This window comes from Equus przewalskii, chromosome 4, assembly GCF_037783145.1.
Source record: "Equus przewalskii isolate Varuska chromosome 4, EquPr2, whole genome shotgun sequence".
Classification (NCBI taxonomy): domain Eukaryota; kingdom Metazoa; phylum Chordata; class Mammalia; order Perissodactyla; family Equidae; genus Equus; species Equus przewalskii.
Window position 1 is genome coordinate 4,177,154 of NC_091834.1, and position 25,870 is coordinate 4,203,023.

Genomic DNA, 25,870 nt, shown 5'->3' on the forward strand with positions numbered 1-25,870 from the left:
ATAGACACCCATCCCTGAACTTCAAGAAGCACAGACTCAAGCTTCTAGGACTGAAATCCACCATGGAAAAGCCTTATTTTCCAGTCTTTGTTTTTCTTTCATCCTAGTAAGGCACTGCCCTGCTCAGTCATGACGCCTAACCAATGCCTGTTCTCCATGTCTCCACGTCTTCATGGTCTCCCTCACGCACTACAAACAGAAAGCCTTGGTTGTTTCCACAGCTTGGCGCCACGTGGAGGCTGAGGTTACGGGCAAAAAGCTTTGAGGTGCGCAGTTGATAGATCAGCTAATAAATCTCTCTCACTGACATCAAGATAAAGGAATATGATTACTCTTCCCCCTTGATTAGGGAACGTAAGTATAAAGTTGTTCCCACAGGCAAATACAAGTCACCCGTAAAAGGACCCACTTTACACTTCATCTTATAGGAGTAATTTTGTTGAAAGTGGGCATGCTCTGTAATGTGAAAGTATCTTTCTTTCATATCTGCAACATTTGTCTGTAGCTCAGCACTTGACACTGACAACGCCACAGCCGGTGGAACGGTGAAGCCCTGCTCCTGCCTATGTTCCACTTCACACACATAGCTTTCTTCTCTCATCCTCTTTCCAGCTTCAGTAATGCATTCGTGCTAAACGTGAGCAGTTGCTTTGCATCCAACAAGCTGTTTTAATAGCCGATAGTGCTTTTGAATCTATAACCATTAACAAGAGACTATCATTTCCTTTTTTATGAAAGAATGCCTTTCTAGGTCAAACTGCAACCTAGTGGAGGGCGCACGCCGAGCCCTCGCTCCACCTTGCAGGGCTGATAGATAATATGTCTAATACCTATCATGCTTGGCTGCTCTTGCATTTGGATGGCTAAAGGGAAAATATAAAACACTCTGTGTCTTCCTCCATTTACGGGATCTAGGGACAGGTTAATTCTACAGCTTAAAAATTTATCAGGTAAAGATACTTGAATTAGGAAAAGTCACAGGGCTTCTGCTTTTTGGTCTTGTCAACCACTTCAAACAGATCAGAAGTGAGCCAGCAGTAATGAGAGCTAACGCCTTAGACAAGACTTAAAAAAAAGCCAAAAACAAACCCCCAGTAGTTTGCACTCTGAAATGTTTTACCTCAATTCTTCCATCCCTCACAACTCCTAGGGATCTGTAAATTTCTCAGACCCCCTAAGTGTTTTTTTCTTTCTCATCCAAACTCGAGAAGAATTCTGGATTCAAACAAGGAGGACAGGAAGTATCTATTAACTATAATTGAAAAAGTTCCAGGGTGTCTAGTTTTCCAAGTGTTAGCTGTTAATCATCAAGGTTGTGCAGAAACCCATGCAGATTTTTGTTAACGATTTCATTTGCACACCCAGATTAGCCGATTTCCCCATGCTGAGAGAGACGGGATACAGCATGTATTCACATATGAAGATGTGCCAGCTTAGCACAGAGTTTCACACAACTGCTTAACGTCTCTCTAATCAGACATCCAGGTTGAAACACAAAAATATACTAACAACGTTTGAGAATGCCATTTAACTGGATTTAAATGTTTGGTTTTCTTAAAGTCACCAAATGGTTCCATCGGCAGGAGGAAAAGAAAAAAAAAAAGAAAGGAAAAATAAGAGAACTTTCATGAAATCAGTTTAAAAAAGTATTGCAACTTAAATATTCAATAACACATAAAATGCTACATTCTAGAAGTCAAGATTCTAGAAATTGCATATGCATAATTTTTATGTGTATAATTCCAGCAGAAAGTAAAGAAGGTCTGATAACTGAAGCCGAGGAAAAATTTTATGACTAAGTGGTCTTAAAAAAAGATTTTTAATCCACCAAAGAGAAGAGGAAACGTGGTTGGGCTAAAAGACAAATAACTACGTATAAAATAATATGTCCTCTGAACAGATTCAGAAATGCATTTGTGTGGGGCAGTGAGTGAAGAAAGGCAGTTCAAGAGTAGTGTAGAGAAGTAGAATCTTATCTGACCCCTTTAAAAATGAGAGACGTTCCAGATTTGATGGTTTCCCCATTCAGATTCCCCCTCTCTGCACCATACACTTCAGGCCAAATGTCAGGATGTAAGTTCCCGTTGAAATCATCTTTGAGAATCGAGGGCAGAGGAACGACAGGAACACAGAAGGCTCCGCCAAAGCCCCGGTCACACCTAAGGAAAAAACGAGTGGAGAACAGCGATCACGGGTCATGAGGTCACGGAGCCATTTTGATTTCTGCACTGCAAAGAAACTGCCGGTTTTATTAACTTACACACAGCGTCCAGCGTCACAAATCCCTCGTCCGGAGCACATCCAAGGACATCCCGAGGCCAGCACAACATTATCAATAGCCCAGGAGTCAGCTCCCACAGTGTAGTTGGCCTGAATCCATCGGAACCGGGTCCTGGGAGACCTACCCAAAGAAAACACACTTGGTTTGACAAGCAACCTTGAAAGCAAGAGAATGTTTATTTTAATTCTCCTTTCAGTTTAAAGTGCCCTGCTCCAGGTTGCAGTTCCCTTTTCTTTGAGCTATGACTCTGTATTCGTACCAAGTATCCACAATTTGATCCACAAAAAGGAGGGTAGAAAATGTGCTTGTAGACTATTTTGCCATTTCTTCATACAAGTCTCCGAATACATGTGTGAGATGGGAAGGCTATTTTGAACTATCGATTTCATTCTGCGTTTGAACTACATGCAGAATTTTAGTTTTTGCTTTCAGGCTTTTACTGCTATTCAGTATTGGGAAGGAGATTGAGGATGATAAATGTGAGGAAAAGCTGGATTCTTACAAAGTTCTTGCCACGAGGTCTCTGTTCCATCCCCAGTGGTTTCTGGGATAGTAAATGGAAGCCCTATTGGACTTCTGCCTCTGTTTTGGTTCCTGAGGTTCTGGCGCCCTGAAGGTGAGGTCCAGAATGACGTGATGCACTCCCATATTTTCTGTTATATTTGCGATCTGTTATTGGGAATCTACTGTCAGAAGACCCCTTTATCCAGAAATAGACGTGGCCTTCCCCAACAGCAGCAGCAGCCCCTCACTCAGGACAGACTGCACGGCAGACGTGCGTCAGCCAGTTATCTGGAATGTGGATCACAGCCTATTTGGAGCAGAATTTCAACAGTAACATTTCAAGCACTGTTGTTTCGCCTACACAAGCCCTCCTGCAATGCAACATGGCTGCCAGCGTGGTGGCTCGAAAACGGAAATCTAATCACGTCACCGCTCTGTTGAACACCCTTCAAATGGGTCCCCAACACATGCCAAACTGCTTAAGATGACATATATGGCCCCTTCATCATCTGCCCTTTCCCCTTGCTTTATCGTTCCCTACTTCTTCCCTCACAATTATACTCTGACAGCCAAATCCTTGAATTTACCCATCAATTCATGCTTTTACTAGTCTCTGGGACTTTGTTTTGGCTTACAAGAGCACAAATGCCCTCCCACAAGCCCTTGTCACTCAGCCAAGCTCTACTCACTTATTTAGACTCAGCTCAGACATCAGCTTCTCTCGAAGGTGCCCTCTGATCTCCCCAAACTGAGTCAGGTAGTATCCTCCTGTCTTTCAATAATACCCCTGAGTATTACCTCTGTCGTCATTTTATATCATAAATAACTGCTTAGATGTCTGTTATCCTAAATAATATATTTGGATCCTGGCATCAGCTTATTCATTTTGTATCAGAGTTCTAAAACACAATAGATATTCAATAAATGTTTGTTGAATAAAAATATAGTGAATAAAAGAGCTACAAGTAAGCAATCTTTAAAGCTCTAGGGGTCCACAGGAAACTGTTTTAGGTTAAATATTAAAATGCTTTGGTTTCCTGCGTTTTTTTCCCCCTGCCCCTTGGTTGTGCATCTCTGAATCAGAATTGAAGCAGGAAAACAGAAACCACTATAAGTATTTAACACAGAGAAAATTTAACACAAGGAATCAGATACACAGTTAGCGGCTGAGCTGAGACGCCAAGGGGGCAGGGAGGGAACCAGAGTTTAGCAAACTCAGGAAGCCAGTACAAATCCAAAGCTGGAGGGATACAGGGAGGAGACATTGCTGCTGGTGCCCAGGGGCCAGGGTCACATGGAGGGCCATCTGGGGGGAGCTGGAGCCACTGAAGTTGGCTAAGATGCACTTGAGGCAGAAAGGGAGGGGAAGGAATACCCTGATTTATCTCTTTGGCCATCCTCCAATCTCTTGCCAGTGGTTGCCACTGTCTAAACCTATCGGGAAGCCAAAAGATACGGGAGGCTAGCAAATGCAGCCTGCAGAGGCCAAATGTCTACCATTCAGAACAGAGCAGTGGAAGGCAGATGCAGGGGCCTGGAGAGAGCAGTCCTGGAATGGCACAGTCTCTCACTGGTTACCACATTAGATCCTAGAAAGACCCCCAAATTACCCAAATGCCAAAACCACAAAAGTGGGAGCCTGCTATAAGCCCTAATACAACGCTTGAACGTGATCTGAAATGCTGGGGAGGGGAAGAAAGATGTAAAACCATATGAGCATTCCAAAGGCACCAACCATTTATTTTTTAAATTTATTTTTCGTAAGAAGATTGGCCCTGAGCTAACATCTGTGCCAATCTTGCTCTATTTTCTGTGGGATGCTGCCACAGTGTGGCTTGATGAGCGGTGCTAGGTCTGTGCCGGGGATCCGAACCTGTGGACCCTGGGCCGCCAAAGCAGAGAGTGTGAACTTATCCACTACGCTACTGGGCTGGCCCCTCAACCATTTATGGTATTGAGATTAAAAAAACAACTAAGGATACCCTTCTACATGTGATGATTTCACACGCTGCTTAATGTGAATTAGTATCAGTCTGGTTATTGAGTAGCCTTCATGTTGCTAAAGATTAGAAAAGTTCAGCCTTGTAAAACTTGGAACTCTCTAACTACTTTTAAAAATTGCAACCCAAAGCACCTTGCACTTTTTTTTTTTCCTGGCACATTCCATGCATAATTATCATGAGAGAGTAATAGAATTGCCAAGTGGAATCACAATTATTTTCAAACCAGGTGTCAGAAACCTAAAGTTCTGACATGTAGCCAAACGACAATCCTCACATGGTGGAGAGTGGAAGGTAGACAGTGATCCGTTTCCAATTCTGGAATCGTTCCGAGGTGTAAATTGAACTTGCTGTGTAGTGCAGACAGCCAATGGTTGGAGGAACACACTCTTCGGTGACCAGGTGCCAGTCCTTGCCGTTGTTTAGAGAATACTGGAGCTGTACACTGTGGGAGCTGCTGAAGGGCTTGCTACAGCCCATGCTCATTTCAAACTGCAAGAAGGTTGACGCTGACACATGGAAGTCCCAGGTCTCAGCATAACGAGGTTTTCCTACAAAAATGGAAAAGTTTAATGGTAGCATGTAACCGTGCTCTCTTTTCTCATTTGGCATTTACGCTTGTAATGAACACTTTCAGTGGCCAACAGAAATCATGTCTTATCTGAAGTGCCTCATCTGTGTTTTGACTTTTCATCTCACATTAACTGTTTTTATTTATTATTTTAGTGCAAACTTAGAAATAGGGAAGGCTGCTAACTTGAAAAGCTTTACCATTTTGGGAAGGGCTAACATAGAGTCTTACATGTATAATTCTGCACATTATGAAACATGAGAATGTCTTCAGATAGATATTTTCTGCTCAGCTTTTAAGAAACTTTAGTTATATCATACATGCCCTATGAAAGACACTTCCAACAAAAATCATTGCTGGGCTCAACAAGTTCTATTAGAGGACAAAGGAACTCTTGTCTTTACAAGAGCCTCCCTCGGCACAGGCAGTTATGTGCACAGTTTTGCATTAGACAATTTCCTCTTGGGTTTTAGTTAATTTCGTCCTCTAGTTAATTAAATATTCTCCCTTTATCTGGTGAAAATATATACCTATGTTTTCAGTGAATACCAGAGCCGTATCCATAGAGAGACAGTCAATATCAACTTGACCTCCTTGGATTCGATACCAGTTGGCTTGCAAATCTATAGAGCCATCAAATTTGTCTTGAAACCCAGTTTGAGAGCTGTCATTCATTCCTATAAGGACATCATCTAAGGCCCACTGGGCTGAATGCTTCCCTGAAATCAGATGAACAAAAGGAGTTAGAGAAGGTTCATTATATAGCAATACCAGTATCTTGATGACTGCGATTTTAAATCAAATTGTCTAGAAATTGACAGCAGATTAAGAAACACACAATACAATGCAGCTTTAACCGTATGATCTAAATGCTACCAGGAAAGTTGGGGTGAGCAGTAACTTGCCATGTTGGGGTTGCCACCACCGAAAAGCCGTCGCTGGTGTCTTGGCCTCCCGCGGCAGGTCAATGGAAATGATTTGTGGTTCCAGAAATGACATGAAGTCCAACTCTCGAAGCAAATGCCAGATTATCCCATTGTCATTTGAATACTGAACAACGAGCCCTGAGTTAAAAGACATAAATCCAGTTACTCGGACAGCTTTCCTAGAGGCAAAAAAAGGCAAGGAGCAGTATTTTTTAAATGGCAAGACTGCAGCAGAAACTTCAAATTGCGTCTCAAAGAACGAGGGCACATCCATCTAACTTCCAAGGAATGAATCAGAAGACCTGAAGGCTCATCAATTCCTTGACAGTTTCTAATGCACCAACTCCCAGGAAATGGAGGAAAAAAATACATAAGCTCTTTTAAATACTACTTAGCTTTGTATGAGTGATGAGTAGGTTGGTAAGGGGACATAAAAACCCACTCCAGATCATGTATTTGAATTTTAGATTCTGGCCTGAATGTTACAAAGTCTCACATCACCATTATATACTCAGAGAAAACATCTTAATCTTCCCCCCCGCCTCAAAATCAAGTGATGCTCTTTTCTGCTGAAGCACCAGACAGTGAGCAGAGCCCCATCTGAAATTCTATTAAACAGAGCATCCTTTTACTGGCACTTCACACTTTGTCAGACCTCGGTCACTGAAGCCTGAATGAAGCCAAATTATTAAACAGCAAAGTGGAAAAACTCACTCCCCTCCAATATCAGTTCTCCTTTCCTTTCTCTGTGTCTCTCTTCCTCCTTGATTTACCCCATCTAGCCAACGTCCCTCTGCCTGTCACCAGAGTGACGTGATTTAGTTAAGCGACGGTACGTGCTACCCCTGCTATCGCTCCTTGAAACATTATTATTTTAAAAGAGGACACAGGGAAAGGGTAATGTTGAATGCAAAGGAAAAAATGTGCTAATGATGAAATGGTGGGAATCGACAGGCGATGTGCATGTGTATATATATGTTTATTTATATTTATATAATGTACAAAACACATACACATATCTTTTTGGTGGGAGGGGCAGAGGGTTTTCTTGGCATCTGTCCAATTGCCTTTTCCATAACTGTTCCTGAGACGGGCACTGAATATTCATAATCATGACTCGGGACACTGAATACTTTCTGAGTATTTACAGAAATCATGCTGAGTAAAGTTGTATTTGTTGCATTAATTTGATCATATTCTAAACTTTTTGGAAAATTTTAAATCCTTCATGGTCCATACAATAACTTTAAAATTTCCCCATTATTGATGGACCAGAATACCTCCGTCCCTTTATCATGTCGGATAACAAAGGGTTTACTAAAGTTAAATTTCAGGAAATATTACGATAAAATATAGCACTAAAAGAAAGCCTTTCAAAGCTAGTTGATAGCACATGGAATTACTGTCACCACATCTGACAAGGCATGATGCCAGGGACAACAATCACTAATATGCAAAAAATTAGAAACCTCAGGAGCATTAATCTTACTATATTTAAAATAGAAGAAATCATCATTTTTAACGAGAGGATAAAAATAGCTCAAAGATAGGAACGCTGTGGGGAGACAGTACGCTGTCTGCAGGTGTAGACGTGGGCAGTTCGAGCTTCAGTGGGTGGAAGCGAGACCTGTGTGCTGGCGAAGGGAGAGCGTCACACCAACATCCACGAAAAAATGTGAAGTTAGGCTGTTTCTGGTCTTTATTCTAGCCGAGCTGAGGAGCGTCTGGCAAAACTCCAGTCTCTAACCTTTGATGTTTGCTCAAAATATTGGCTTTTTAATGTAATTTTTGGTGGCTGGGAGAGTGGATACTTCAAAATTTAGTTTTTCTTGTGGCTATTAATTTGTGTTAATATAGTTTATGTTTAAAGAGATGAAAGAGGGAGAAAGAGAGGGAATTATTTACTTAGTTACCTGGGGGTGACCTATTCAGAAGGTAGATTATGTACCAGAATAAAATCTCACTGGCTGCTTCTTTCTAGTGCCTTCTCTTCAAAGTATGGTCCAAGGCATACCGGTATCACTGACAACAGGCTCTATCTGTGGTGGTTTTAAAACCTGTCCACAAATTCTTTGATGCTCTTCCCTTCAAAAAGTGGAGCTTAGTTCTCCTCTTTTTGAGAAGAGTTGAACTTAGTAACTTGCTTCTAATAAATAGAATATGGTAGAAGCGACAGCATGTGACTTTTGAGACTAGGCCATAAAAGGCATTGGACTTATCTTCCTTGCTCTCTCTCATGGGTCTCTCCCTCTGAGGAAGGCCAGCTGACCGGCGGTAAGGACACCCAAGCAGCCTTTGGACAGGTCCACACAGTGAGAAACTGAGGCCTCTTGCCAACAGCCGTGTAAGTGAGCCATCTTGGAAACAGATCCTTCAGGCCTGGCTGAGTCTTGAGGTGACTGCACCCCTCCTGGCCTTTATCTTGTGTGCAGCCTCCTGAGAGATCCTGAGCCAGAACCACCCAGATAAGCTGCTCCTGAATTCCTGACTCACAGACGCCCGAAGATAACAAATGTTTGCTGCTTTCAGCCACTGGGTTTTAGAGTAATTTGTTACACAGCGTATCATTCTGGTCCTACTGAATCACAATCTGCATTTGAGCAGGTCTCCTAAGGGATTCAGAGGTACATGAAAATCCCTCGAGAAGTGCGGCCCAAGTGGTCCACACTCCATTTGGTTCATGCTCATTGCCTTTCTCCTCATGAGCTTTTTCAGGAGTGTCACATATACCTCCAGGCAGCAACAAAGCCTGCAGAGATGAGGACCCCAATTCCAAAGGACAAGTAAAAATGAAAGAGTGGAGAAATGCAAGAAAGGGAAACAGCAATATCCCTATTTTATATCAATTGCCGAGCTTCATTAGCTGTGTCATCTAACACACTTATACGTGAATAAACCATGCCATTTTAGCTCATCTTCCGAGTATTTAAGGCACGTAAAACATTTCTGGTTTTAAATTACAACTCCATCTGCATTCTGCCCAGTTTTATGAAAATAGCCTAATTTTGATTTTAATTCCATATATGTAAATTGATGCTTTGGCTTGAGGAAGTAAAAAATCTTTACTTTCATCCCTGGAAGAGATTTGTGCAAGGATTTAGGCAGATTTACATTTTAACCACCAGTTTTCAATAAAAGGCCGACAAATGCCTGAGGGATGTGAATTACATGGCCAGCAGCAAGTTCAAGAAAATGGCTCAAGAGTAGTTGAGAATGAGTTGCTTGTTTCTACAGAGATCCTAAGGGAATCTGAAGCAGATGCTTTCTACTATACTTTGGTCAGAGGTTTTTAAGTTTTTTTGTTTGTTTTGTTTTTAGCTCATATACAAATGGGGTATGGATTTGTAATTTTCAGAAGAGTCATGCACGCAATTGCCATACCATCCTAACCTTGAACTACGTATTTTAAAATAGTAGTTTTATTAAAAGGGTTAAAGAAAACATTAAAATACCCTACCTCTCCAATCAGAAAACAGTGTCCTGAGGACAGAACCCCATCTTCTTTAGCATCCCTCAAAGCTCCTGTCTCTGCATGGACACAGGGGGTACTCTAGAAACATTCATTTATTTTGAACTACATATTGTTTCTGTAGGATGATCTTGTAAAAACTTAAATTAGATTATGTTGCTGCCTGACCTAAAAGCCTTCAGTTGGTTTCCATGACACATGGATTCAGATCCCATCACCTCACCATGGCCAGCAAGGCCCTGCCCGGCCCAGCTCCTGCCCGCCCCTCATGCTGGACCACTCCCCAACCTTCATGAGCCCCATGCCATGCTGGCCTTCTTTCTGTTCCTCCAACACCACAGCTCTTTGCTACCTCATGGCTTTTGCTGTTTTTTCTGCCTGGAAACCTTTCCCTCAGCTCTTCATGTGCCAGCTCCTTCTCATCCTTTAGACTTGAATTTAAATGTCATTTCTACAGGGCACCCCCTCCCAGACCATTCTGTCTAAAACAACATCTCCCCCGCTCCATAAGTTTACTTTCCATCTCATCAGCTTATTTATTTCTGGCTCGTCCGTCAATCTAACATCTTCTTGCTTATTTCTTTTCTTTATTGTTTATTTTCTGACTCATCTCACCAGAATGTAGGCTCCCTTAAGGGCAGGGGTTTTGACTCCTGTGGTCATTAGGGCCACACTGGTTCTTCCCCTTCTGGCACATGGCAGTTTACACTTCTTATCCCCTTCCCCACATTCTCTTTCCCTCTGCCACATGGCTGGCAACATCTAGAACCCAGTCAGGAGCTGCTTCACTATCCTGTGTGCTAGAATGAGGACCTCAGATGATCCAGGATGAACATGTAACACAAAGGACAAATCTTTTTTGTTTTAACACACTGAGATTTAGAAGGTTGTTGGTTATTGCAGCAAAACCTGGCTCATTGTGACCGGTGCATCAGCGTTTTGGTGACACTGTATCTCCAGCACCTAGAACAATGTCTAGCTTAGAGCAGATTCTTATTAAATATTTGTTAAAGAGGTTAGGGAATGCAAAATGGTCTATAAAAGTTTCTAGACTGCTGCTTCAGTAAACAGACGAGCTGGATAATTACGAGCCTAAAAATATTGAGATAGTCAGAAAAAGTCACGAAAGCTTTTCATTAGTGATGATATGGCCAAGGACATTTAGAGGTGATGAACAGACCTATCCATAGCTCTACTGACTGACAGCGACAGTTTACAGCCAGTACGTTTTGCACAGTTATGCCTGAGATCATAACAAACAGAAGCTGCAAAACTCTTCACGTGCCGTTCACGAGAACAAGGTTTGGGGGAGAACCCATCTGAGAAGCCCAAGAATTTCGTGCTAGGAACCAACTCACACTCAGGGGCCCTTAGGGCGTGCCATGCTATCTGCAGAGCTCCTGAAGGCCCTATGTATGGGTCAAGCCTTCTGTATTTCTTTCAGGACTGAATCACTGAGGTGGAAGATGGTATGGAGGCCTCGACAGAACAGAGCTCTGGGCAAGGAGAGAGGCAGCATAGCATGGTGGGTGAGGATAGGCTATGGGGCCAGAAGGAGTGGTTTGAATCCCTCTTCACCCACTTACTAGGTAAGCTGGGTAAGTTACTTGGCCTCCCTGTGCCTCACCTTCTAAATCTGTAAAATAGGACTAATAATACAGTAGTTCCCCCTTAATCTGCAGTTTCGCTTTCCATGGTTTTGGTTTCCCACAGTCAACCACCGTCCAAAAATATTAAGTGGAGAAGAAAGGTGAGCACAGTACAATAAGATACTTTGAGAGAGAGACCACATTCACATAGCTTTTATTACAGTAAACGGTTATAACTGTTCTATTTTATTATTAGTTATTATTGTTATTAGTTATTATTAATTGTTGTTATTGTTGTCTTACTGTGCATGATTTATAAATTAAGCTTTATCATAGGTGTGTATGTGTAGGAAAAAACACAGTATATACAGGGTTCAGTACTATCTGTGGTTTCAGGCATCCACTGGGGGTCTTGGAAAATATCCCCTGCAGATAAGGGGGGAGTACCTATGGTTAAAGGGTATGATGGCGATGAAATGAGTTAACACAGATAAAACACTTGGAACAGTGCCTTCATATAATAGGTGCTCAGTGAAAGTTAATGTTTATTATGACTAAGAACTGTAGGACCCCGGACGGTTTATGGGCAGAAAGTAGAGTTTGATCTGCATTCGGTGACGCCCTAGCAAACAGATTTCTAGCCCCTGAGCTGAAGGTAATGTCTCTGCTATCTTTTCTTCTCCTGTGGGAAGTTACAAAGGAACAGCGTTCCCCAAACAAATATACTTTGACCCAGACCAGACACGACTTTTTTTGGCTTAAGGATCTGGATGAGGAATCTTAGAGATCACGGCTCTGTGCAGCCACCCATTCAATGATGGAGAAGAGGAGACAAGGAATGATCTAGGGTGGGGTATCACTTTGCAAAATCCTGGCCAAACTTTGGGAGGAAAAAGGACTAGTTTGCCAATAGTAAACTGTGATTTCTACAGAAATGTGGCAGCGTACCTTCATTCCTAGCTCTTGGTTTGATGCAGGCAATGCCTGAAGTTTTGCTTCCAATTTGTATATAAAACTGAACAAGTCTGGGGAAAAAAAGAAACTTCAGTTTACTTACAAATAGGTAAGTTCAGAAGAGATGCAAACTTCTGTATTTCGACACATTAAAAAAAAAACCTTTTGTAATTTTTAAGTATTACTTTTAAACACAAAGGACAGATGACAAGCAAAAACTACATAAATTATATAATAAGCTAATTCTGTAACCATTTTTAAAAACTTAATATGACATTAATTTATTCTGTAATAATGATCCAAACAAAAGGAAACAGTTTAACCCCATTTCATTGTGACAGTCTGATGTAATTTAATGAAATCACTGAATTAGGACTTGCTTAAATTGAGATAATACTATCCTCGGAGACTCAAGATGAGGAAAAAAAATCTACCAAAAAGTGTTGAATGCTATATTTGTTTACGGTGAGATAATTGCCTATATTACTGATTTAGACTAAGATGGTTTAATTTTTCACAACTGACACTCACTCGGGGTGATGTAAATTATGCTTCAGCTCATGGCAAACCACAGAGAGTGCCCACATGCCACACACCTCTGTAAGAAGGATACCGAAGGAAGAGATCGAAGGGAGAAAAAAATGTGACACAGAACTCCAGATTTTAGTGAGGATAAGGTCTACAAGTTTCAGGCATTTCATCAGTTTCCTTTCTTCTAATTCTCAACTAATTTAATCGGTGGGAAAAAAGCACACGGTTTTATTTTAGGTGTGCTGCTAGTCCATTTGACCCTAAAACCAAGCAGTTATTTATTTGACCAGTAGGTGTCAGTGTAGGTATTTTAAATTTCTGGAGCAGTTTTCAATAAGTGACTACAAATAAACTTAGATAAATAGGGGTGCAACATTTTCGGGCACAGAATTTAAAGTTGGAAAAATCTTTGTTGCACCTGGCATATATTTAAAACGATGCCACATAATCTTCATAATAACAGAGAACTCCAGAAAACCCAGCTGACGTGGGTTAGACGCATAGGCCTTGGTGATAACTGTATGCTGATTAATTAATTATAGTATGTATTTTGCAGAAACTACCTATTTAATTAGAAAGATAAAGTTATGCTTCATTTTTACCTATCAGAATCTATATAGAGGGGCCAGACCTGTGGCCAAGTGGTTAAGTTCTGCATACTCTGCTTTGGTGGCCCAGGGTTCGTGGGTTTGGATACCAAGCGCACACCTACTCCACTCATCAAGCCATGCTGTGGTGGTGGCCCACATACAAAATAGAGGAAGATTGGCACAGATGTTAGCTCAGGGCAAATCTTCCTCACCAAAAGAAAAAAAAAACTCTCTATAGAGAAACATTATGATATAAATCCTCAATAACAGAACAGAGCAGGGCATGGTAAATACTATGTTCACGGAAAAGTGCACAGGTATCTACTTACCTGATATTCCTGGTGTCCAGAGGGACAGTCCTTGCTTCCCTTTTCCCAGGGCCATTGAAGTAGAGAGACCTGCCGTCGTTCAGTGTTCCACAGCCAGTGCCCACCTGGCCTCCTGTTATCTTGTACCACAGAGGGCTGAGCTTCCCCTCAAACCTGTCGAACATCTCACTGTGATTAGGGACGTTGGACACACAGGTTCCTTGTGCGGCTTCCGAGAAAAGAAATACACAGCAGAGAGGCTTTGTTGAAATCACTAAACATCAGAAGGCACCTGCCACATGTGGCAAAGGCAGCAATTCCACAGGTGTTAGGGGAAGGCAAGCACATCAAAATCTGTATCTCCTGACCATCTGCCTGAAATATAGCCACCACAATCAAAAATGCTATGCTGCTTCTACAGCTTTCTAGCTCTTGTTAGAGAGACATTGGGAACCACACATTTCCATGTTTCTTGCTACTCAGAGGATTTGTGTGAACCACGAAATAGATTTTGTCCACAATAAAATTTGCTAGTTTGTTGTCCTTCTATAAGAGGATCAATAAGGGGAGTTGATCCCAGATTTAAAAAAAACACCCTGAAACCACAAGAGACAGCGCCCTCTGCCAGGCCTGCAGCAACGTAGGCTTGTCCTTGGTCCCGCGCTGGACGAGGGGCCGAGCACTGAAAAGCTGGCAAGGGTCCTTCTGAAGTTGCCGCCAGCGAAAATTCTTAAAAAAGATTCTGAAGCTTATAATATTCTCTCCAATTTTACTCTCTAATCTCAGCTCCCTTTTTATTTTTGCTTGTAGCAACATCCAAGGGGGACTGTGGCGAGAAAATACTTCTGTTGTAGAGTTCCCTTTCTGCAGTCTTGGGTTTATCATTTCATAAGGTGGTTTCTACTTTAAATGCATAAAATTATGTTTCTTAGAAAAAGCAATGTAAAGAGCACAGGGGGCCCCTGCAGCCTCATGGTTAAGAGCTTGGGTTTTGGTTTTAGAGAATGATTGCTGGGGTTTGAAGCCTCGCTCCAGCAACTCTTAGCTGCGTGACCTTGGGAGAGTTACTAAACCTTTCTGTGCCTCATTTTCCTCAAATGTCAACAGGGACAATAAGAGTGCTATGGCACAAGGTTATTGTTAGAGTTACATGAGATGAAATAAATGGCACTTAACTATAGTGCCTGACATGAAGTAGGGACTCAAGCAATGTTACTTATTATTACTATCACTAATAAATAAATCTCCTTTAAGGAGTGAAATTTGTGTTACCATGTTCTCTTCCTTAGGCAGCTCACAACTACAAAATATCTTAGCACCTCATGGGCCTGGGTTGCAAATTCCTACAATTAGGACTTAAAGAAGAATAAATTCAATCTATTTCCTTGGAACAAGTAACATGCAATACAGTAACTAGAGATGAATATGTTACAAACAAACCATCAGAGACATGTCCGCAGCCTTACCGGTGTACCCCAGGTCACAGAAACACACCCCTGAAACGCAGTCCCCATGGCCACTGCAGTAACTGGGACAAGGCTCAGATATGTACACGCCATCCAACCCGAAGGGAGGCAGGCTCTTCTGTGAGCTGCTCTCCTGGATCCATCGGAATCTGGTCTTACTGTTGGAGAAAAACAACACGTGTGTTTCTTGTACAAATATTTCATATCGAAGCACTGACATACAGAACGGTTCAGAAAAATTCAAGGGGGATTTAATATTTACTTGACTGGACACTGAATCTTCATAAAGTGTCTCTCTCAGATCTTTCTCAAAACTTCTTGATTTCTTCTTGAGCACAAATGTTTCAATATCAGGAGGATATCAGGGAAAGAAGACTTTTGATGGTGGGAAACATATTGTAGGTTTTTACTTGAATATTTTAAGAGGCTATTTAGGAATTTTTGAAACCATCAAATAAATGTTCTTTGCTATGACATATAAGGGGACTCTGGCTATTTGCCATTGGCATGATTCTGGTAGGGAAGAGTTAATTTGTCGCGAGAGCTCTGTTTCCACCTGTTGCCTTCTTCTCCTTCCTCTTTACTTCTCATCTTCCAATCTCTAAGACACTCATTCTAGGGCTCTTAGCAACCAGCCAGGCTGCCAATGAACACTGGTAACTGCCAATGAACCAAACAGAGAACTGGTCCCAGAGCTTCAAAACCCTGGAACACCAGCGGGCTGGGTTGCCAGCCAGTCCTCATTCCCCAGGACAGCAGTTCTGAGGCCGCTCAACTAAAACTTGCCTCAGTTGCTTTCCAATCTTTTCAGTCCTTTCAACACATCCCTTTCCTCTTCAGATGTATGGAAACCCACACACATCTACAATTTCATACCAGGAAGATATCTGTTCCTTCTTAGTTCTACTGACGTCAAAGAGAGAAGATGGATTAGGCTATCTAGATTCCAATTAATTTTGCTGCCAGTATTTATAGACTTTTGAGTGAATCTAGTTTCTTTATAACAAGGATAAAGAATCTCAAAGATTAATGAAGATTGTCAAAAGATAACTGTAGACAAAACGGTTCCTTCTCCTCTCTATTATTGTGAAAATAATCAGAATGCATTCTTTCCTGGCTCCTCAACAGCTTTGGTAATTCGGCAACACTGAACCATAACCCTAGCTTTTCTTTTTCTTCATTATTTTAAGTTACCTACTCTTGACAAATTTGCAAAATGTAACCAATAATGTTGTTTTCTAGGTCTTCAAGTTTTCAGAGATTAATCGCCTACTAATGCAAGTCCCTATTTGAATGTTTTAAGAGGTAGGTGAACATATCTTTTATTTCATTTGGAGCTAATTCAAAATACACTGGTCTCATTTTTTAAGGCAAAGACAACTGAGTTAGAGAAGATTAGAAAAATAATAAAAAAAGAAAATACAGTTGTAGTATCGTGAATCTTGGGAAAATTCCTCCCACTGGAGTTGTAACGTTATTTAGCTTGTGAAGATATTTCTCCTCTCAAAGGAAGTCAACGGAATTGACGAACAGCAGCTTTCGCCAATTCCTCTTAAGGACGATGGTCAAGCATGTGTGGCCTTCCAAAAGACAGGCTGATATCGATGTCGCAAGAGGAAAACCCGCCCATTCCCCAACACAAGTCCTCTCAGACTCTACAGACGTCAGACTCGCCTCTTCTTTTTATGTTTCTATAATAGAACCCAGAGAAACACAACTTCCGCCCCATGGAAAGTAAAAAAAAGAGGTAAGAACAACGTCTTTCCCCTCTGAAGCTCTCCCACCTGGGCAAGATGAGCCCATCTCTCTATCAACTGCCTGCTTCCTGGAAGAAGCAGCCTTAGAGTGAGGCCCAGAAGCACTCAGAAAGTTGAAGAATCCTACCTTTAGGCAGAATGCCAGAAGCTTTGGTAATTTGATAGTGAGTGAAGGGCAAGTGAAGCCCTTTGACTCGTCTCTGATTCTTGGGGTCCTGTAATTTTCATTGTAAGAATAAAAGAATCAAGGTCTGGTCTGGCCAGAGAGAGGAGGTGCCCCTGTTTGTAGATCCTAAAGCTGCTACAGACCCAAGACGAAGAGCGTATTTGAGAATGTAGAGGACCTCTGGAGCTCAGTATTAAGGAATCCATTTTTAAGTAAAGAAAACACAAACCAAAACAAGATGACTGATCATCCAGTTAATAGGGTGAGTCCAGGACATGGTGAATCATACTGAGTTCTAGCTGGAAGCCTATATTTCAGAGCGAAAGGGCAAAAGATGGTACCTCTTGTCTTTCTTTTAATCTTTGCTAGTTGCTTTTTAGTTGGAAGGTGCAATCAAAGCAACAGAGCTTTCACCGATCACGACATAAGCAAGTTTGCTTCATTTCCATTTCTCCCAGTTGTGCTGGGTCCTGATGCCTCCTGCTATCCTGTTCTCTCAGTAGCAAAGTCTTGCAATTGAGCCCAAGTAATCTAGCAATCTTAGAGTTGCTAGAATAAGAGGACAAACTAATAAGGAATTTACTAAAAAATGTAATCACAGAGAGACCATCAGAAGACGGGAGGACATGAATAGGCCAAAGTTAAGCTAATAAGCATGTCTAGATTCCACATAGTTTATCTTTTTTAAAATAAAAGAGATATAGCTTTGAAATGATTAATTTTATTAATGGGTGTGTGCACATGTGCGCATGTGCTATTTGTGCCTTTCCAGGGAGACACAGCAGAATGCAGAACAATGATTTCTTGCTGAACAGCATTGACTGTATTTTGGAAAACATATTTTAAAAAGGGAGGTGTCTCCAGGGTAGCTAATCACCTATTGCCGGTCCTTACTCCTCATTCAACATCCCTTCATTCAGCCAGCATCTGCCTACAACATGTGAGACACAGTGTAGGGCTGGACACATGATGGGGAGGAGAAATCCCACATGGGTCCTGCTTTCACATAGCCCACAGTCAAGTGAGGAGACACAATCAAACCCTTGCACAAAGAAATGTAAACATGCAACTCTGATAATTATCACCATTGAGAAGGACATAATGCTATAGAGGTCTTTGACCTGATAGTCAGGAAGGTCTGGGAAGGAGTTGGAGGAAACGATGACTGAGGAAAAGACAAGAGTTTAACTTTATGTGGTTTTACTAGAAATAAACCATTGTGTGGTTTGACTATTCACATCATCGAACAAAACTTCCCCTTTGTCCTGCATGTCCCAGATAAGGAAGAAATAGAAGATAAGACTCTATCTCTTTGTCCCCTTTCCCAACTGTCTCCTTTGTTCAAAGGATGCCTGAAGGAGCAAGAGAATCAGTTTATACACATCCCCCTTGCACCACTTGCCTTTCAAACCAGGGAGGTTCCTGTGCACCTGCCTGTCCTGTGCACAGGTGCACAGGTGATGGGTGGCAGCAGAGGAGACACTCTGCAGAACACTAAGCACTGTGTTTCCAGCCCTTCCCAGAAACATCAACTTTTTGCATTCTGCAGAGGGAACCTAGAGCAGGCTGAGTGGCATTTTGTATGGTTGGGGACGCCGTTGAGTCAGGAAGGATGTACTAGGATATATTTATTGCCACCAACGTCTCTCCTCTGTAGGCAAGAACCAAGAGAATTAATATAAGCACGAATTGCCCCTTTGAGAAAATCAGCTTAGAATTATTTGTGAAAGAGCAATGTTCTCCTAACTATTTAAGCATGTTGCCTCATGGCAAAATAGCTCCAAATTTTAACAAATTTCACACTTGGAATTCTCAGCTTTCCAACACTGCATTTGGAGATATGTGAGTTTAACATATTGCAGAAGGAACAACAGCTCATTTCCTTGGGCTAAAGTAGAAACATATTTACTATTCTTTAGTAGAGAGTTCTCTCTCACAAATGCCATCAACCAGCAGGCTGGATGGGATTCAAATGAACCAGGAAGCTAGATTCTAACGGAGACTATTTCTTCTTCCAAAAGCTGAGGTCCAAGAAAATATTGATAAATGTGGACTCTCAAAATATTGGCTCACTTTGTGATGCTAAGGGCAATCTTCTCTTACTGCTTATATGTGGCTTTACCGAGTGGGTTATTCCACCCAACATCAAACAAACTGGAGTTTCAGATCCAACTCGATATCATCTGGCTTTGGGGAATCAAACCAGATTTGCGTTCCCTGGCTCCTGATTCTACTGACTACTTTCATAGTGATGTCTTCCAGCATCCTGGCTTTCTAGTCATTGCAGCAAAGATGCACCACGTGATGCTCCCCAACTTCCTGGCACGCTGCACTTATCTATTTGCAAGAACTGCAGCTGGGCCAGTTTCAGCAAAGCATGGGTAGAGGATGGCAGTGGTGGAGGTGAGGAGTACAACGGCTGCACTGTTAGGTGCTTGAGATGGGCAGAAAGCAGGATGAGAAGGCTATTTAGTTGCAATTACAGGTATGTTCTTATGGAAAAGGGAAGATGTCTCAGGATGAAGCCTAGAGAGTGGAACCAACAGCTGAGCAAAACAATAGATTAGGGAACCACTTCTAGGGAGCAGAACTGTCTTAATCAAGGAAACTTTCTTCTCTGGACATTGCTCACAGGAGGAGGAAACTCTAGCAACACATATCTTGCTGGCTTTCAGAATTCCTATGGGCCAGTGGCTGCTATGCGCTTCCCATTCTTTCCATTATTTTTGAGTGGGAGTGTCTATTGTGGTTATCCTGTCATTGTCTCACCATTGTATGCTGGGTATGGGTGGGGTGGCTAACTTGTTTTTTCAGTTCATAGGTCTATGGATCAAGAGGAGCCATATGGGGGCAGCCACATCCACATCCTGACCTGATGTAGATCATGAGATCAGCAACTGAGTGCCTGATGCCGTGCTGGGAGGAGACTTTGGAGGGTCTTGGGAGGAGAGTGGATGCATTTGCCTGTGGGAGAGATGTGAATCACTGGGGCTAGGAGAAACTATGGTAGATTGTTACAGTAATGCCCCCTCAACCCCATCCCAGTGAATCACACCTCCTTGTGCACATGTTCCTCTGTAATGTGATTTTTCCGCACTTCCTATCAAAAAGGGGAGTCTGTTTTCCCACCCTCTGAATCTAGTCTGGCCTTGTGACTGGCTTTGACCAATAGGATGTGGCAAATAAGATAAGGTCTTGCAACTTCTACTTTTGTTCTCTTGAAACTTTGGAACCACCCAGCTGTGGATACCGTCATGAATACCGGGATGGATAATGGGATGAAAACCACATAGAGAGAAAAGTCCTGCTGATCCCAGACACTAACCAACCCACAACTGAATGCAGCTACATAATGGAGCCCCGAAGAGACCAGTAGAAGAACTACCCAGCCAGTCCCACAAAACAATGAGAAATAATAGACCGTTGTTTTTTAAGCCACTAAGTTTTGGAGCGGCATGCTGCATAGCAATAGATAATTGTACACATATCATCCTAGGCTGTACTGAAGAATATGAACAAGCAGTAAATATGATTTAAAAAAAAGTAATGCATTTATGCATCCCTGATGTTTTTTCCTTCCAGTAATTAAGAGATGACAAGATCTGGAACAGCTGCCTTGGATCCAGAGATGGAAGTTGTGTGTTCAGAATGACAGAGCCACTTATCAGCTCTGAACTGCTCATCTTTGAATTGTTATATAAGAAAGAATGGACTTCTATCTTGTTTAAGCCTTGTGAAGCATTGTATTTGTTTCTCTGTTACAGGAGCTGAACTTGCATCCTAACTAAAGGAGAAAGCAAGTCAGATTACTAAATTTCACTAAAGAAGGTCAACTCAACAACTCTGCCACCTACACATCACATTATCTGAGTCTCTCTTTGATACACTACAAAGAACACTGGCATATAAAGGCAAAAAATTTACGTATAAGTTGACTTGGATCCACTGATTGAGAAACTCTTTCTTGGAACAGTTGGTATCTAAAGATTATGTTTCCAGGTTTCGTAGATTAAGCACAGAAACTTGTACATCTTGACCGAACAAGTTTCTTCCCCATGGAAAGTTTGTCTACCAAAGTCAGTGGTGTAATTTTTGGAGGGATGCACATCTCAATAATGAGGAAGGCAGAGAACACAACCAGCTTATCCAGCTAGATGATGCAGAGTAAGTCTGGTGATCAATTAGATGAAAGACATCACAGACAGAATGGTCTCTAAGAACTTTATGAATAAGCCACTCCTGTAGATGGCTAAGCTTTTATCACTGTATTAGTCAGCATGAGATAGGGTACGCTGTGGTATTAAATGACCCCCAATCTCTGGCTTAACCCAACAAAAGTTTATTCCTTACTTATGCTGTATGTCCACTGTAGGTTGGCAAGGAAGTCTGCTTATTGTAGACATTCAGGGACCCCATGCAAGCTTCATCTCAAAAGATTCCTTCACAAAGCAGAGAACATGGCAAAATGCACGTGGGCTCTTAAAGTCACATGTTTAATTTCCATTCCCATCTCATTAGGCCATGCCAAACTTTAAAGGATCTGGGGAAAGTATAATCCTACCAGATTCCAGGAAGGAAGGAAGCTGGAAACATCACTGAATGGCACTAATGAGGTTCCCGACCACATATTAAGTTACATCACCAGAAAGCAGTGCAAATAGACTTACATCATCTCAGAGCTGCACCAACACACTGTGACTGAGTCAAAGTTTAATGTTATGTTCTAGGATTCAATTAAGAAGTGTCCACTCGAAGAATGTTTCTTTATCTTTGTGAAAAATGATAGAGTAAAAATACTGGTCTCGGTGTTACAAACTCTACCTGGCATAAAGATATAGACAAACGCTCCAAATTTATTCTAGAATACTGAGCATGGAGAAAAGAGTATCTTTTTTTTGTTGGTGTTAAGTCAGAATGTGTATGTCTTCTTTCTTTTTACCCAACAATGAGAACTGAATGACCCTGTATTTCCCCTCTTTGTCCTAGCTGCCAGGAAGCTAAGAGTTAAATTTATGGCCTTATTAAGGAAGCTAATTCACTTCAAGTTATTGATCCATTTATCTCATTCTTCCATCGATTTTTAATCTTTTGCTCTATTGTTTTAATATTTATTTTAATAGTCATTTAAAGGGATCTTTTTTATTGTTAAGATATTTCAAATTATCTACACAAGGAGGCATTAAATTATCAAAAATCTGTAAACAGTGAAAGTCTGATATAATAATGCCTTACAACTGTCTTAGCTTTCATCATCTTTTGTTCAGTGCTATAATCCCCGTGCCCAGGACAGAACTCGCCACAGGTAGGTGCTCCATAAATATTTGTTAAATGAATGAATAAGCGAGCAAATTTGTTTCAAAAGTGTATGTGTGAGTCATTTCCTCATGAGTCACTATTTGAATAGAGTTTATGAATCCTTTTAGCTGACTGAGATATATGAGATAAAGATATTGAGATAAATATATGCTCCCAAGCAATGGCGGCTATGGCACATACCAAGAATGGTCACTTTACCTGGATGCGAGAGACCTTGGAATAACAATGGTGATTCTCGTCCACTCTTCAAAGTCTCCCGTGTGATACACGGTGGGCTCGCTCAGCTCTCTGGCGTTTCCTTCGCATCCTTTGCCTGCAGAAGCTGGGTAACAGCCTTCTCTGACCAGAAACCAGGACATACCAGCATCATGAGAGTACTGCAGGAGAACCGGGGCAGCACTGCTGAACTGAGTGGCACACCCAATGTTTAGCTGTTAAAAGGAAGGACAGAATTATACAAGGTTTTGGTTCCAAGCCATTATTTAACAAATTAAGAGCTACAGCAGCCAGGGCCCTTTCTGCTGAGTCTGTATTTACAGTGATAAGACAGGCAGCTCAATTCCAACCAGGACCCTTCCACAGGCTCTGGAAATCTTCGCTTAGGCAAGCAATAGGTGCTTTTTAATAGAAAGTTTGCCCATTTTGTGGATTTCTTGGGATGACAGGAGGGAAGAGAGAAACACAGATGTGATGCTGTAGAGTTGGACAGAAGATAGGAAGCCAAGAAACTGCTTTCTTCTCCTTCCCCAGACAATATACACAGAGGGAAGCAGAAGATGAAGAGCTAACCTCTTCAGAATATAAACTTGCCTGAAGAGAGGGCCGTCCTCTCTGCTTTTGGTGGAACAAGCATCTTTATTCTGTTTTCTTGCAAAAGCTCAGTAAGAAACCACTGTCAACTTAGATGAAAGAGCTAAGTTTCTGTCACAGCACCAAGTAAGCAACGTAATCCAGAAATAAAACTATTACTGTTCCGTGCCCTTGTGTGGAGGAGTGTCATCATAGGATTAACAACATTAAAAAAAACTGTAAAAAAATGCAACCTAAATCTCAATGCCCTTGCACAACTTTTTATTTCTATTTATTTATTTTTTTTGCTGAGGAAGATTTGCTCTGAGCTAACATCTCTGTGCCAATCTGTCTCTTTTTGCTTGGGGAAGATTCGTCCTGAGCTAACATCTGTGCCCATCTTCCCCTATTTTGTATGCGGGTCACCGCCACAACATAGATGCTGATGAGTGGTGTAGGTCTGTGCCGGGGAACAAAACCTGGGCTGCTGAAGGGGAGTGTGCCTAACTTAATCACTAGGCCATGGGGCAAGCCCTTGCACAACTGTTTTTATTTTTCTATTTTCTCTTCTAATCTTTATAAGGAAGTATATATTTTGATGATGAAGTTATCACACTTTTAGAACTTTCCTCCTACTTTCTATTTAACATATTATTTTGTTATTATATGCAGGATTGCAAAGAATATATCTTTTTTTTTCTTTAGTTAATCTGCTATCGCCAGATAAATTCCTAGGAGTAGTATTACTGAGTCAAAATGTAGAATCACTTTAAATTTTCTATTTATATGTGTTCATTTTTAATCAACTGAGTTCAAATGAATCTGTTTTACTACAGCACTGAATATTATTCTAGTTTGACAGTTTCTTTCTAAGTTAATAAATGTATAAATGGTTCTATTACTGTTTTAGTTTACGTTTTTTGCTACTTATGAATGCCTAATTTTTCCTGCTATTTATTTAATTACATGCTGTCTTACATAAATGATCTATTCATATCTTATTTCATTCGTTGGTTGGAGCCACCAGAGAATTTTATTGTATAAGATCTTATAAATAAGAATCGTCAAATTTTATAGAAAAAACTGAAAGACTCAAAAGAACACGATCATGACCAAAGCCTAAAAGATGAAGGAAAGATGGAGCCGTAGGCAAATAATACGGGGCCAAAGCTCAAGGGGTCAACCAGTGGATCCTTGTGACTGTAAGGTGGCTTGATCCAGTCTTTCAAAAGAAGAAGAGTCCATATTTTCCTTATTTCCATACTCAGAGCTAGGAAGCATCTCTCAGAAGGATTTACAATTTGGCTAGCAGAAATTTTATTGTGATTCGCTTGTCAAAGTTCATATAGTAAAATGTCAAGAATCTAAGCGAAGACTTGACCCTCTGAGATGCATGACTCACTCTTCTAACAGAAACTCCTTTTATCGCATTCCCTGTCAGTAAGCAGAGCCCTTGGCTGGCACGTGGTGAGAGCAGTTACCCTGGGCACACACATTCGGCTCTTTGTCTTAGACTTCTGATGACTGCCGTTGTTTCTAAGGCAGGCAAGTCATTGGAACTTTCAGTACTGTGACACGTTTGTGCTTTTTTCCTATTGACCATTTAGCCTGCCTCTTAACTGTTGATGTTTTCTAGGATTTAATTCTTGGCTTTCTTATCTTTTTATTCTAAACACGCTCCATAATCTCATTCACAGACATAATTTTTAATTCCTTCTGAATACCTATGACTCCCAGGTAGGGTCTCTCTCTGGCTCGCTGAGCAATGTCCACAGCTGCTTCCTGTGCATTTCCACTTATCCACAGGTATCCCTAATTCCACATGTCCAAGTCAGTTATCATCCACCACCCTAAAACAAATTCTCCTCTTCCTGTATTTCCGATTTCAGTGACTGGAGCCAGAAATGTGGGAGTTATTCTAGAATCCATCCTACCACCCCATGGGTCACTAAAACCTGGTGACTATATCCCTTTAGCATCTCTTGGGTCCATCTACTTATCTTTGTATCCCATGCTATGCCTTAATCTGGCCTCCTCATTTCTTACTTTGATGACTGCTTTAGCATCCTTATATACTCAAAACATATTCAATAATCTGAACACTTCTCTCTGCCTCCTCCACTATCAGACAGGTCTAAGTTCCCATTATCTCTTATTTGGATCGTTGCAATAGCTGCCCAGCTGGTCTCTCTGTCTCTGCCTGTGCCTTTGTAAGTTTACTCCCAATACAATCACCAGAGAGATTTATTAAAAGCCTAAGTCGGAGTATACCACTCTTCTGGTAGCCATTTTATTCCGAGAAGAAGTGGAAGTCTGATCTTATTTTTTTCTACCTGTCTCCCCTTTCCCACTCTCTTTGGTCTAGTCACAACAGCGTCCTTGTGGTCTCTTGAACTTTCCCAAGCACTCTCCTACTGCAAGCTCTTTGTACTTTTTGTTCCCTGTGCCTGGGATGCTCTTTCCCAGGCAGCTGCACTCCTTCACCTTTTATAGATTTCAGCTTAAATGTCATTTTACTAGTGAGGCTAACCTGACAACCGTTTATAAAATAGTAACCACCCTCCACCACCCTAGTCCATAGCCTCTACTCCTATTTATATTCAAAGCTTAGAAGAGAGCCTACCACATAGTAGAGGCCTTTTAAATATTAGCT

General features: G+C 41.4%; 1 protein-coding gene across 2 annotated transcripts in view; it reads right to left on the reverse strand.

Annotated features, from left to right (window-relative positions):
* Positions 1-25,870, reverse strand: part of RELN (reelin) — a 459,315-nt gene that overhangs the window by 74,313 nt on the left and 359,132 nt on the right. For both annotated transcript variants that reach the window (XM_070617061.1, XM_070617060.1), the window contains exons 28-36: positions 22,627-22,859; positions 15,190-15,347; positions 13,745-13,952; positions 12,289-12,365; positions 6,262-6,420; positions 5,887-6,075; positions 5,063-5,336; positions 2,261-2,401; positions 1,982-2,159 (exon numbers count right to left, since the gene is read on the reverse strand). In XM_070617061.1, the coding sequence (XP_070473162.1) occupies positions 1,982-2,159; positions 2,261-2,401; positions 5,063-5,336; positions 5,887-6,075; positions 6,262-6,420; positions 12,289-12,365; positions 13,745-13,952; positions 15,190-15,347; positions 22,627-22,859 (1,617 nt within the window). The remainder of the gene's footprint in view (positions 1-1,981; positions 2,160-2,260; positions 2,402-5,062; positions 5,337-5,886; positions 6,076-6,261; positions 6,421-12,288; positions 12,366-13,744; positions 13,953-15,189; positions 15,348-22,626; positions 22,860-25,870) is intronic.